The 15,352-nt window shown below is 41.1% G+C and overlaps 1 protein-coding gene across 1 annotated transcript in view; it reads left to right on the forward strand.

Annotated features, from left to right (window-relative positions):
- The window catches only part of NECAB1 (N-terminal EF-hand calcium binding protein 1), a 67,270-nt gene that overhangs the window by 40,842 nt on the left and 11,076 nt on the right, over positions 1 to 15,352 (forward strand). The window contains exons 6-8 of the mRNA XM_086466017.1: positions 6,721 to 6,857; positions 9,292 to 9,404; positions 13,651 to 13,727. Of these exons, the coding sequence (XP_086322143.1) occupies positions 6,721 to 6,857; positions 9,292 to 9,404; positions 13,651 to 13,727 (327 nt within the window). The remainder of the gene's footprint in view (positions 1 to 6,720; positions 6,858 to 9,291; positions 9,405 to 13,650; positions 13,728 to 15,352) is intronic.

Here is a 15,352-nt window from a genome sequence, read left to right on the forward strand (position 1 = left end):
TGATAAACTCTGAGCAGTTGTGCAAGGATATTCCAGAGATTCATTGCTTTCCTCTCCTCCTACCTCCTTATCAGAGTAAAGAAAACTCTTGGGAACTTCTTTCATCTTTTTTGTGGAAGTCTTATACCTACTGGGTCAGAAAGAGACCATGCTCAAATTTTTGCTGGTAGCAGAGAAGATGATGTGTTAAATAGTCAGAACTTTAAAAAACAAACCAACCAAACAAACAAAAACTTAATTAATTACCATACCTTTAAACATAAAAGTGTATAGAAATACACAGCAGAAAAAGAAACATTTAACCTAGCCATTCTCCTGTCAATACCTATAAAAACCACCAACAGCTTTGATGTTTTCCTTGTATGCTTACAACCTTCTCCCAGGAGAAATGGCATTACACACATCCCAGCTATCCCTGCTGATATAAAGCACAGTCAAAACACAGTTTCTTGTCTCTAAGCTACATGATGCATTTAATAATAGTTAAATAGGAACTACTTTTTATCCACGTGCAAATTTTGTACATACTACTATTGCAATAAGAATATGTTACTCCTTCAGTAATCCCAGTAAAGGAAAGAGACAGCCTGTGCTGTTCTGATGGACGCTATTACAAATGTGTGTCAATATTCTCCTATAATCACCCATGGCTGCCTATTTTATTTTATTGGTCTTACATCAGCACTGCAGGTGGTTGGTAGAGATTGTCGCTGTTCCAGTTCTCTAGGCAGAATTTAAACATGTAATTTATTCCAAATATAATACTTCTATAAACTTGTAAAGCTTGTGCCGCACTCTAGAATTGAAGCTGAATCTGTTTAATAGTTCGGCATGTTATGCCTTTGATCACTCTTACAATGCAGATGCTGTAAAAGTTGCATTTGTGTGAGGTCAACACATTGAGCATTTCTGGATCTGGCTTCTGGTGAAATTATGATTCTGTTCTGACTCTGTTCTGATTCCATCCTATGGTCTGAAGAATTAGATCTTAGAGACTGAAATGAAAGAGGCTTGAATTCTTTTTTATTTTAGTACAGTTATTCTGACTAATCTAATTTTATATCCTCAATTTAAAGTTGTAACCCAGGGTGTTGTGCCACCAATGTAGGATCTAAACACATAGGGCAGGAGACCTTCCATGATCAAGGGAAATTTAAAAAATTATTCCTTACTGAGTTTTACTCAATGATAACTACTTTTGAGTTGCTTTGGGGGTATTTTCTGTAAAGATAAGCATAAATAATTTTTTATGAAATTATTTTGATACGACATAAAACAGGAAACAGAAAATTGCAAAGTAATGTAATGTAACAGTAATAAATAACTGTTATCAGTAATGTTACAAATAAAGTATAATAAATAAGTTATAAAGTAAGTGTTACATAACATAAACTACTATATAGCAAAATAGCAGTACAGGAAGGAGAGGCCAAGGGGGCCAGGTTTGTTCAGCCTGGAGAAGAGCCTAAGGGAGGATGTAATACTACTATCTAAAGAAGGGTTATAGAGAAGACAATGACATTGTCTTTTTCAGGGATGCATAGCAAAAACACAAGAGGCAACAGCTACAGCTTGCAGAAGGGAAAATGCTGGCTAGACACACAGAAAATACTTTGCTCAGAGTGCCACAGTGGACTAGGGAGATGGTGTAATCTCCATCCTTGAAGATGTTCCAAACTCAGCTGGTCCCGTCCTGGAGCAACCTGAACTAGCTTTGAAGTTGGCCCTGCTCTGAACAGGGGGATGGACTAGATGACAGCTAGATATCCTTTCCCACTAAGTTTGTGGAGCTCTTGCCTGAGCTCCCACTGCTTCTGAGAGATTTGAGTTATTTTCTGTCCCAACCAAGTTTCGTTTGCTTGCCCCAAGTAAGCAGAGGTATCGCCCTCCTTCCCCATCTCAAGGAGCTGCCCTTCTGATAATTGGATTAGAATGGTGTCAGGTCACCCAAAGGGAGAGGATTTGGGCTGGCATCAGGCTCAAGAGGATCAAGAGAGCTGCTGAACTTGTGGTAGCCCTGAGATGTGGACTCCCTTAGGAGATACCTAAGCCCTGCCTCCTCCACCTTTGTAAAAAGAGAACCTCTTCCTCACCTTTTAAGATAGCCATAAGCCAGTTTTAAAGGCCACGGTGACCTTTACCGCACTAATAATGGCTAATTATGTGCATTTTCAGTTGCTTTAATGGAAACTCAAATTTTAGCTGCTCACAAAGGTCACAGTTGTCTCTTGATGAGGAAGATGTGGAAAATTACCCTCATTCACTCACAATCAGTAAAACTAAAAAGCACAACAATATGTTAACACAGACTAATTTCATCTGGAGTGCCCAAACTGCTTTGCAGTATAATGTATATGCTAATGAAGGGTAATTTACAGCTAATAAAATTCAAGAAGCAGGCCATTTTTCCAGTTTATGTACAGATGCCATCATTGAGTCCCGTTATTAACTGGTAGTGCAGTATACTGACAGTACAAATGCCGGGCATGCCAGTTAAGCTGATTCTACCAGAATATATACTTAATAAATTGATACACCTTTTTTTTTAACTCAGAATTAATGTTTTCTTTCTTCTAGTGAAATCTTGTACCAATGTGCCTTTAGTAAAATGCAAATGAAGAGAGTCCAGTTGTAGGCCTGTAACTAGCAGTGTTCCCCAGGGGTCAGTGCTGGGTCGTCTTATTCAACATATTCATAAACGACCTGGATGAAGGGACAGAGTGCACCTTCAGCAAGTTTGCTGATGATACCAAGCTGGGAGGAGTGGCTGACACGCCAGAAGGCTGTGCTGCCGTTCAGCGAGACCTGGACAGGCTGGAGAGCTGGGCAGAGAGGAACCTAATGAGGTTCAAGAAGGGCAAGTGTAGTGTTCTGCACTTGGGGAGGGATAACCCCGTGCACCAGTACAGGCTGGGGGTCAACCTGCTGGAGAGCAGCTCTGCGGAGAAGGACCTGGGAGTTCTGGTAGACAACAAGTTGACCATGAGCCAGCAATGTGCCTTTGTGGCCAAGAAGGCCAATGGTATCCTGGGGTATGTTAAGAAGAGTGTGGCCAACAAGTCGAGGGAAGTCATCCTCCCACTCCAGTCTGCCCTGGTGAGGCCACACCTGGAGTACTGTATTCAGTTCTGGGCCCCCCAGTTCAAGAGGGACAGGGAACTACTGGAGAGAGTCCAGCAGAGGGCTACTAAGATGATTAGGGGGCTGGAGCATCTCTCCTATGAGGAAAGGCTGAGAGACCTGGGGCTCTTTAGCCTCAAGAAGAGAAGATGAGAGGGGACCTTATCAACACTCATAAATATCTAAAGGGTGGGTGTCAAGAGGATGGGGCCAGGCTCTTTTCAGTGGTTCCCAGTGACAGGACAAGAGGCAACGGGCACAAACTGGAGCACAGAAGGTTCCGCCTCAACATGAGGAAAAACTTATTTACTCTGAGGATGCCAGAGCACTGGAACAGGCTGCACAGGGAGGTTGTGGAGTCTCCTTCCCTGCAGATATCCAAAACCCACCTGGATGCGGTCCTGTGCAACCTGCTGTAGGTGAACCTGTTTTAGAAGGGGGGTTGGACTAGATGATCTCCAGAGGTCCCTTCCAACTCCTACCATTCTGTGATTCTGTGATTCTGTGAAGGCATTTTTCTGTAGGAAGTAGAGTGGTGAAACAATAGCAAAGCATGTCTGGTAATTCCTCATTGATTAGAGCTGGAGTTGAGGTTTAAGTTGAATTGTAATGGACAATCTTTTTCCCTCCCTAACTTAGTTTATAATAATGCTGACAATTTATATATGCTGAATACATTCTTCCATGATCTTTCAAGAATTTTAGAATGGGTAGGAGTAGTTATCTTTCAGTGAGCAGGAGTTGAAGTTGCCTAACATTGCTCTGAGCTCAGAATTGATGGCCTCAGAGCAGCTATTTAAAGAAAAATATTGAGTAGCCATTTGCCCAACTGGGTGCATTAAGAGAGTTAAGTAATTCTGCATAGAGGAGTTGTAAACACCAACATTTAGGTAAAGTACACATAAGGAAAGAGTCTTTGATAATTCTAGACTCCCACAGTTGGTACCATCCTGCCTGCCTAGCCGTCTTTACAAAAAAAGCTCTGTGTACCTGATAAGGTAACTCTAAGCCATATTTAAAGATCAGAAGGACCCTTTCTATGGGGAAGTCTTTAAATATAGAACTTATGGGACAACAGAACAGGAACAAAAAAGACTAAATCCTGGTGCAGTGCACAAACCTGGAGTAGTTCTGATAAAAAAAAAACCCAAAACTTAATAACCTCTAGATGCAGGAAAGCATTTCAGAAGGAGTCAAAAAGCAGCCAGCCTCAGGCAGAAGCAAGTATTACACAGCTAATGTTTATATGATCCCCCCATCAGCAAGGGCCCACCTGAACAGTTTGCAAAATGAGAAGTATTGGTGCACATTTTAAGTTGTAATTCAGCATGCTGGTATCAGATTTACCTACCTATGAGCAGGAAGCTATATGGAGAGGTATCTGTAGCATTTACTTTTTGGATACCTGGAATTTTAAAGCATTTTGATTATCCTCTTCTTGTGAGATTGCTTTGGTATTAAAAAACTTGTAAGAAATGGTCAGTTCTGTCATGTTTTGTCCACTTATTTCCAAGAGCACTGGTGAAAGCTGAAAAATTGAAACATACCCTGGATTTCTACTGGAGGGTTTTGTTTAGGTGGCCATGCTATAGAGATTCGCCCACATTGTTCTAACGTGCCACAGAGAATCAAAACTTTTGGAAATGAAATAATCTATGTCAGGAGCAGCAGAAGCTTTAAATCAGTTACAATGGAGACAATTTAGAAGAAAACAAAAATCAGCCTTCCTATTTCATAGTAAGATTTAGTAATCTTAAAGGTTGCCATAAACGTTATTTATAGGACTGGTGTGAGTCTCAGGTATTCACTGAAAAGGTAGACAGACAATGTCCCATGAGTATCTATTTTAAAAATGTATAAATAAGAAATTATATGTTGGGGATTGGCTCACACCTGATTAATCTGAAGACAGAAGTAAATTTAGAACATGATGAAGGTCCTGGCTACATAAGGAATTTCTGATGATTCATGGGTGGTTTTTCATCTGAGATTTCTGTAGCAGAAGTCTTCCAACAAGAAATAACTTAGTAACACATACAGTGAATAGAGTGCTCTCATTTGAGAGCAAAATGTTTTTAAAGCTATCATCTTACAATCTTGTATTTTACATTTAAATTTCAAAGCATCCTGTATATGTGTTCTGATTGTAAACACATACATGCAAAAATTCTAAGAAAAGTCTAAAAGTCAAGATGGCATTTCAGCTGTAAATCACATTGGGAAGAACAGAGAAGAGCTTAAAAATACCCATATGCATTGCCAAAAATACTCAAATGGTTTCTCAGCTAGAGTAGGAGGAAACACCATTTAAATGACAAGTTTTCTTTAAAGTTTAGAGAGAACAGACCATCATCTATCTTCAGGTGTGGTGACTACAGAAATCTTTCATTCAATATTTTATGAAGCCATTTACATGGAATTGTACCCAAAGGCTTTCAAGATCAGCTGAGTGGGTTTTCTGCACACATAAGACTTAGGTCACACAAGAAATGAATATTAGCATAGTTTCATCAGAATAGGAGCCAACAAATTAATTCAGACTTTAAGAGATGGAAGTCCATTTTCCTTCTTTGTTCCTGATGGGAGCTCTACACAGTAAGCAGAGGCTCTAGGGGTCTGCTTTATCCTCTCTATCACATTTATTAATGAGAAAACAACAAAGAGGGTGTTTATATTATTGTACAGGTGACACCTCCCCTCACACAGCATTACCTGCATGTCACTGCAGAACTGGGTTTTGCAGATCTGAGCTTGCCAGAAATATTAAATTTGCCCCCATCCATGGAAATACAATTCGTTGTGCCAGGGAGAGAGCAAGTGTAAGGATTTATTGCTGAAATTATCTACACAAAATAGGCATAAATATTTTTGAACACATAAAATATATTGGAAATGTTGTTACACAAAGAACCATTACAGACTGCTAAATATAGGTGCAAACTTTTCTAATAACCAAGCTCCAATTCGAAGAACATTTAAATGCATTTCATGTAATTATGAAATAAATATATATATGGTTTCAAAAGTAATTAAACAAATTAAAGGAACAAAAGTCAGTCAAAGACTGTTGAATTCAGAAGGCAATCTCTCTGGCACAGGCAGTCCGTCAGCCAAACTGCTGGTGGAGTTTTCCAGGGAAGTATCGCACATCTCCTGCTTAAAGACTATTCCCATAATCACTGTCAGAGACAGGCCAGTGGGCTAGATAAACGTCTTTTCACAAGAGTGGATCTGAATAAAAATTTTTAATTAACTTCTGCAGCTATCAATCATATCTTGGCTTTTCCATACTTAAGAAATTACGTGACACTGCCATTAACCAAAATCAAGAAATGTAAGGAAAAGGGTTTTTTCCATAGAATGTACATTGTGCCACTGTGTACCTAGGCCTCTCTCAGCCTGGGTGGGATCAGTGTCTATACTTGGAAATTCAGAGGTCTTTTTGTCCAGAAACATAAAGTTTGCTTATGTGGTTTGTGTGTATAAGCACAAAAATATCCGAACTGCTTCCTTTCTGAATTAAGTCTGAATCTTCTCTCACATATTTCTAACCTAGTAGGCAAATTCTTACCTTTTTTTTTCTTTTCATGTAATTTTTAGGACTATCAGGAAGCTTCTAATTTGGAGCAGTTTGTGACTCGCTTTCTTTTGAAGGAAACAGTGAACCAGCTTCATTCCCTCCAGAGCTCCCTGGAGTGTGCCATGGAAACCACGGAGGAGCAGACTCGGCAGGAGAGGTGAGCAAAACTTCTGCCCAGTTGCAGTGAAGGGTCTGAGGAGTGGGGTCACAGTGAACCTGCAAGACCATTTTACATTTCACCCAGCAACCTGGTGTAGGGAATAACAGGAGAAATAAGGATACACTTTTTATTCCATATAGGAACTAATCATTAGGATTTTTCCAGAAATTTAATACAGGCACATTCCAATCTGATCCTGTGGTGGGCTGCATGTAGGAGGAACATTTTGTTACATCCCAGGCTCTGCTCCTTTTACTGATTTTTAAATCTATTGACTATTTAATATCAAATGCACAAAACACACCACTGCAATGTGAAGAGCTCTGAAATTACTAAGATGATTGACTGTCTCCTTGCTTGTTTCCTCCAGCTTTATGATTTTTTTTTCATTCCTGGTTGCATGATGATCCCAATGTTAAGAGGAGAAATAGCCAGGCTCTTGCTTGTTACAGCTTCTTCCTAGAACATAGGCCGTAGTATTGGTTAACATCTAACTCTATAAACTCTCAATCACCTGGGTAACCTATATCCGTCCAAGGGGTTTAGCTGAATTTAATACCATGACCTCATAGATGAGGGTTTGTAGAATTAAGGATCAAAACATTTTTTAAAAGGTACTTAGTTTTATAGATTTATTTTCCTCAGTATGCTATTGTTAAAGATAATAGGGAAAGCAAAATACAAGCTGTTGTGTTTCACGGAGAAAGAAGATCTCAACACTTCACATGTTTTAAAATGCATTGCTTTTTCATTCTTTCTTTTGGAAATGTCATTTTCTTGGGGTTTTTTTTTGCTGTTAGTTTTGAGAGCTCTGAAGTACATGAATAATATACCGGGATTTTGTGCCAGTACCTTGACTGCGGGAACCAAGCAGGATTTGAAAGGCTGAAGGTGCACTGAGTATGCCTAGTATATATAACCCTCCATTCAAGCATATGTCTTTCTGGGTTCCCCACACAACTGGTGGAAGAGAAAGAAGTCTTGAATGGCCAGTTCAGAGCTGGAGTCTTAACTTAGATGCTCTTACATCCTCTGGAGTAATCATTGACTTCTCTGACTTGTGTTTTAGGACAGCCTTTCTAGAAATGAGTCTACAAAGACCATCTGAGTAACACAAACTACTCACTTGGGTGTGCAGAATTGGGTGATACGATCATCCCTTCTCCGGCCAGCTTTCTTTTCTGCATTGACTGTCTGGTAGGGCATTGTGGAGACTTCTTTCTCCAGTTTTATCAGTACAGTTCAGAAACATACTCTTGGATGGTGAATTTGGTTTATGGCAAAGAAAATGAGAAAGACGTGTGACACTGTTAAGCCAAATATCATCTTCCCCATTTTCTGAGGTAGCAAAGGAAAAGCCAGGCAAACTCAGCACATTAAATACAGCTACTTTGGTGAAAATGAGTTTGTTCCTAGTGCAGATGCGCCAGTCCCTATGTAAAATCATCTTCAATTATGTTTAACTTAATTCAGGGGCAAACTGTCTGAATCAAAATTCCATTAAGACACTCCTAAACTGATTTAAGAGTGCTTACACTGGGGAACTGCCATAATTTGGCTTACTGTGAAGGGATTTTATGCTGCAGAAAATACCATCCTAAAACATCGCCTTAACATAGTCTGTGAGCTTTTGGTGAGTCTTCATTCTGTGCTTCAGGAAACAAGAGAGCTTTCCAAAGCAGTGACTTGGGAATTATCTACTGAACCGTTTAGGCTACTGTCTTATATTCTTTGCAACCACTCATCCAAATAACTGTTGCGAAACTAACCATAGTCCTGGTCCTTCGCTGCTTTCCAGCTGGATGATGAAGAAGAACCATGTACAGACAGCCTTCAGTACTCTTCAATGACTCTGTCGTTGCAGTACAAACATAAGTCATTTCTGTATCTGCTATGTTTCAATACTGGTCCCAGATATGTATCTGTCCTCCATCCAATATTAGCTAATTCTCATCAGTTTTCCTTCCTTATTAACAGATACACGTTGCTGTCTATCTTTTCAATCTTTAACCTGAAGGGGTCAATATTTAAAGTTCATATCTCACTTTTAGCTGTTCTTGTGACCCCGGTTCCTCTGCAAAGATGCTACAAAAACTCCTGTGAATGAAGAAATGGTATGAATCGTTCCTTAGGTCAGGTCAGAACCACATCAAGGACAGACATTGACCTCAAGCTTTCTATCCCTGAAAGACAGGTTTATGCCGCTTAACCTTCCTTTCTTTCTTTTTTTTTTTTTTTTAGTCTTTAATGACTAGAAACCTAAACACAATTAATTGGTAATAGTGAAAATCTGGAAAATAATTCAGTGGTCTCTATAGGCATTTCTCCTTTTTTAATTCAAAAGGGAACATACAAGCACATTTTTGAGAACAGAGAGAGGAGAGCTCTCCCTCATGTTTTACATTATGAAGTCTCCTGTGTTTCTGTACAGACAAGACCCAACAAAACCGGAAGTGCTCTCAATTCAATGGCCAGGAAAACGCTCAGCTCGAAGGCTTCAGAGGAACAACAGCCTGTCACCAAATAGCCCTCATTTTAGCACAGGTATGATATTTCACATTTTAAAGATACTTAAAACACATGCATACACAGACATATACAGAAAAATATACATGTATTTTCCTCTCAAAAATTTATTTTAGACAGGGTAACTAACTCAGATGCTTTACTGACAGAAATCAATCTTCAATTTAATATAGAAGGTATTAGCTCAAACTGTAAGGAAAATAATTGTCTACCCACAGATCTGAACTGATAAAAAATAAATACATAATTTTGGGCTAGACTGTGATATTGTTTTGGGGCTATGTGTTGATTCAACATTTCTTAGCTAATATTCGCCGCCTGCAGATAAGAATGAAAAGGGGAAGGCTATAACTTATGCAGAACGAAGTTCTCTATCATGACTTACATCCCAGCTGAAGGGAACAAATGAGAAACAGACAGGGAAAACGCAAAACCTGAAGGGAAAAAATATTTCATTTAAGGTGATGCAAAACAATCTGAAACACCATCTCTGCTTTGGAAAACATGAGAAGGTACTTTGGTAAATGAGGATTCTCTGGAAGCGGTGACATTAAGCATGAGGCTGCAGTGAAGGCATCTTCAGGCTTAGTGATGTCTCTCAGAGTGAAGACATGAAGATGACTGAAACACCGAAGTATGTAATGGGTCAAGCCCACTTCTTGACTAGTCATGCAGATGTCACTGCCTGAGCCACGTGCTTACCTCTTCCTTTTTAACCGTCTTTTTGAAGACCCCCTTGTCTCTCACATTCATGACTTGCTTTCTGCCACTCACCAAATGATGCTGTTCATTCAGCACGATGATGCAGGATGATGTTTGGTCCCTTGCTGTGAGTTGCTGGTGTTTACAACAAGGAAGGTCACATATCCTTGTTGCTGCACACCTCATTCACAGAGTTCAGAAGGAACCCAAACATACGCAAGCTGTACCAAACCCACTTACTGTCTTAAGGTAATTTTAAAGAGCAAACATCTTTCTCCACAGCTATTCTAATAGCTGTCTAACAGCTGTCTACTCTCCTAGGCAAGATTTGTGTTTGTCTTGGCACTTGGTCTTCCTCCTCACCGCCTGCTGCCTACATGCACAGTAACACTGTAGGTGTGTATATGCAGTCAACACACAAGCCAGCATTTCTTTAGCCTTTGTACATGTTCAGGTAAAGCTACACTCTGCCTCCTCTACATATCACACATGTGGTACATCCCTAGCATTAGGATTTATGTCTTTCTTTGGTCAAAACATAGTCCAAGTGCCACAAGAACTCTCAGCTGGAAACTGAGCAGGTTAATGAATGCATATATCAAAAGCATGTATTGAAAAATCTTCAGTTTCTGATAAATAACCTTCCTTTGTGGATTGCCACTGTGGGTGATGCCAAGAACTGCTCTCATAACAGACATATCTCTTTCCTTGAGTACTGTCCTTTCCATCTGATAGACTTCAGCAAAGGAAAAATTCCAGAGATTTTAGAGAGGCTCAGAGATATTTGTGCCTTTGTAGAACAATATTTTGTAGCTTTGCCTTTGCTATATGACATCAGGTCATTACAGAGTCAGGAGTATGACTGCAGTAGAGATGGAGAGCTAGGAAGTCTTCTGAAAGGGACATGTCCTGTCCATATAGAGAGACAAGACACAGTGTCTTTAGTCTTTTCTCCGCTCCTGAATTCCATGATTTGAGAGAAAAATCAACTTAGGAAAGTTATTATGATGAAATATAATCAATCCTGAGTTGGTCAAAATTTGCAGTCACCACAGGCATAAAAAACACATCCCAAACCCAAAATCTCATTCTAGAAAAGTCTATTAGAATTGATCCTTCCTACATTAATCAGACATCTGCAATTCATTAAGTACCTAGGAATGCTGTTTGGTTAGAAGGTAAAGAAGGATCATTAGCTGCAAGGGACTTCCAGTTAAGGTTATTAAATCAGCTATAGAGTCCACTGCAAGATTATATCCATAATTAGTGGACAAACACATGAAAACCCCTAAGACAGCATGTTGCAGATGACTGTAGCAAATCTGAAAACCCCTCAGAGTCTAAGTATAAAAACAGTTGTTGCAGCTAAATGAACCTTTTACAAATTAAGAGAAAGCCCCTTATTCCCAATGCATATTCTACGATTATGTTACAAGGCTCTTTCAGGAATCCTCCAGTATCAAGATTCCTCAATATGCCATGCCAGGAACCTAAATCATTTAGCTGCACTTGTACACCAAATTAATTCTTTTCTGCTCTTCATAAGAATGTATTTTTTTATTGGCAAGGACAAAACATACCTTTGAATAATCCTGGAATCCTGCTGAGAGCACTGTGTCAGGACTCTAAGAGCAGCAACAGGCCAACCACAGCAATGTCCTTGCAGTTGGGGCCCTACAGCATGTCTGCTGTCTCTCTGCAGGAGGAAGTACGATCCTATCACCTAAGCTGTATTGGCCATGCCAGGATATTTAAGACAGTCTTGGCTGCCTGTATTTCACTTTCAATAGTGCTCTCAGGGGAAAGAGGAACTGCAGACAATACACAGCACATGGTCCCCCCATGGGACATATTTGAAGCGAATCCCAAAGACAGGCTTGCTATGCAGCAGGAGAGCTGACTCTTACTCTTATAGAAACTTTCACGTAAAGAAGATTAAGAAATTAGAGAGTAGAGTAGGGGAAAGGGACCTGGGGGTCCTGGTGGACAGCAGGGTGACCATGAGCCAGCAATGTGTCCTTGTGGCCAAGAAGGCCAATGGCATCCTGGGGTGTATTAGAAGGGCTGTGGTCAGTAGGTCGAGAGAGGTTCTCCTCCTGCTCTACTCTGCCCTGGTGAGACGGCATCTGGAATATTGTGTCCAGTTCTGGGCCCCTCAGTTCCAGAAGGACAGGGAACTGCTTGAAAGAGTCCAGCACAGAGCCACAAAGATGATGGAAGGCTGAGAGAGCTGGGTCTCTGTAGCTTGGAGGAGACTGAGGGGTGACCTCATTAATGTTTATAAATACGTGAAGGGCAAGTCTCAGGAGGATGGAGCCAGGCTATTCTCGGTGATGGCCAATGACAGGACAAGGGGCACAGGTGCAAACTGGAGCACAGGAGGTTCCACATTAACATAAGGAAAAACTTTTTCACTGTGAGGGTGACAGAGCACTGGAACAGGCTACCCAGAGAGGTTGTGGAGTCTCCTTCTCTGGAGACATTCAAACCCGCCTGGATGCATTCCTGTGTGACCTACTCTAGGTGGTCCTGCTCTGGCAGGGGGCATGGACTAGATGATCTTTTGAGGTCCCTTCCAACTCCTAAGATTCTGTGATTCTGTGAAATGCCAAACTAAAAAATCACTAAAAGACAGAGAAAGCTTTAACACACACACACACACACACACACAGAGAAGATTATGGAGTGGTTCATCTTGGGTGCGCTCACACGGCAAGTGCAGGACATCCAGGGAATCAGGCCCAGCCAGCATGGGTTCATGAAAGGCAGGTCCTGTTTGACCAACCTGATCTCCTTCTATGATCAGGTGACCTGCCTAGTGGATGAGGGAAAAGCAGTGGATGTTGCCTACCTGGACTTCAGTAAGGCATTTGACAAAGTCTCTAACAGCATCCTATTGGACAAGCTGGTGGCTCGTGGCTTAGACAGGTGCACTCTTCGCTGGGTTAGAAACTGGCTGGATGGGCGAGCCCAGAGAGTCGTGGTAAATGGAGTTAAATCCAGTTGGTGACCGATCACAAATGGTGTTCCCCAGTGCTCAGTTTTGGGGATGGTCTTGTTTAACATCTTTATCAACGACCTGGATGAGGGGATCGAGTGCACCCTCAGCAAGTTTGCAGGTGACACGAAACTAAGCGGGAGTGTCAATCTGCTTGAGGGTAGAGAGGTTCTGCAGATGGATGTGGACAGCCTGGATCAATGGGCTGAGGTCAATTGTATGAAGTTTAAGTCCAAGTGCCGGGTCCTGCACTTGGGTCACAACAACCCCATGCAGCGCTACAGGCTTGGGGAAGAGTGTCTGGAAAGCTGCCTGGCAGAAAAGGTTCTGGGGACTCTGTATTAGATTTCTATTGTATCTTAAAGAGAAAAAAAAAATCATATAGTCAAAAATCATTCTTTCCTTTAGTTACGACTAAATGAACATTGAACTACTTGCAGCACAATCTTCAAAAAGCAAAATAAGTTGCAAGCTAATCTAAACTTTTTTATAAAATACATGAATGCACTATGTTCCAGCATTTATTAACATTTTATAAATGCTCATTATTTATATTTTCCAAAGGTTGGATTGAGGAAGACAGCCAGTGGATGACCCAGATAAACAGACTCCAAAAGCTGATTGACAGGCTGGAAAAGAAGGTGTGCATTTCTTTTCACCTGTTTGTTGTCTCGCTTTCAGTAAAGCAATCCTTAAACCACAAATGTGTTCATGTCCCAATCGCAGTCTTTCCAATCAATAATGAGTGAAACTTCAGCATCACCTAAGAGAGCTTACAGTCATTAAAAATGCCTACATTTTCCTTCCACCTTCTTGTTTCCTGTTCATGAGAGCATAACAGGTTTTTTTTCCACACTCCCCTTTCCCCTTCCCATCACCACAGATACAACTTTTCATAAAGATCTGAAAAGTCGCATTACTCTGTAACTGGAGGATGTTACTGTATTTAGGTATGCTTGTTTGGGTGAACACAAGGGAAACCTCTCTTTTTAGGATCTGATTTTTTTCTCTTCCTCTCCAAACTTTCCCACTAAAGCTTGACAGAAAGTTTTGTTTCCTCCTTCTCTATCAGAGAATACTAATTTATAAATATTAAAACACTTTCCTGATAAGTAGAGTTCAGCCAAAAGCTGATGCAAATCCCACCATCCCACCTGGGAGCCGGCAGCACCAGCCCCCAGAGCCCTGAGACTGCCTGCAGTTCCCATGCCTAAGCAGAGTCCTCCGGGAATCTGAAAAATGACCCATCTGATCCAATGATACCAGGGCTTCCTAGGGCTTGTAAAAACCTGAGTAACATCTGTCTGTACAGAAAATATCTTATTTCTCTTTTTTTCCCAATCAGATTGATTGCTACACTAGGTTTTAAAAGTTGGTTCATGTCTGTGTGATGACTTTTTTTTTTTTTTTTTTTTGAGAAGAAAAGCGGAGGAAAAAGCAAGGTTATAAATAACCTGTGTTCTCTACATAAAGTGTCCCTATTGAAGGACAGACAGACAATTTCAGATAGGTGCTAAGGCAGTGGCTGAATTCAGTGGATTTTGGGACCTAGGGGATTTCTTCCTCCTGGTCCACTAGAGGCCAGGTTGAAGGGCTCTCGGAGCCAGGAGTTGTGCCAGTCTCAGTGCGGCTCATGCTGCTCTTCCCTGCAGGTCAGTGCTCACTGGTGGTGAGGCTGTGCGTGTACTCCAAAGACATGGGTCAGCACACACCAGCATGGGTGCCTTCACCAGCACCCACAGACAGGAAGCACTTGCAGAAACACGAACATGCAACAGCCTGATCCTGCTCTCCTTTCCAGCTGATCAGGATGGATGTTTCCCCAAGAACATTATCATGGGCTTTAAGTATACCTAGTATTTGTGGCTGGACCCATGCCCATTACCCAGGCACTGGCTCAGACCTTGGGTCCTCACAGACAAGTCTCCTCCTTCTCACCTGCTAGTCCAACCTGAGTTCAGTAGCTAACTATACACATACATAGAAAATAGTTAAGTAAGGGATTTATTAAGAAGGTAGAATAAATGGTGGTGACCCAGCACAGGGCTCAGCAAGACAAGCATACTGACCTTTCTCTGCCATTGCTCCCTCCCAGATGAACAAACTGCCCCTAATTACTTTTCCCCTTTGGTCCTTATTACTGATTAGCTGCATTACCAATATGGTCACCCCCAGCACTGCTGGCCTTGCAAGACTCTGGTCTCCAAAAGGAACCCAGTACTCCCTTCAGTTATCCCTGAAGTCTGACAGTCTCTTGCATCGCTTC

This window comes from Leptosomus discolor, chromosome 5, assembly GCF_034619465.1.
Source record: "Leptosomus discolor isolate bLepDis1 chromosome 5, bLepDis1.hap2, whole genome shotgun sequence".
In the NCBI taxonomy this organism is placed as follows: Eukaryota; Metazoa; Chordata; class Aves; order Leptosomiformes; family Leptosomidae; genus Leptosomus; species Leptosomus discolor.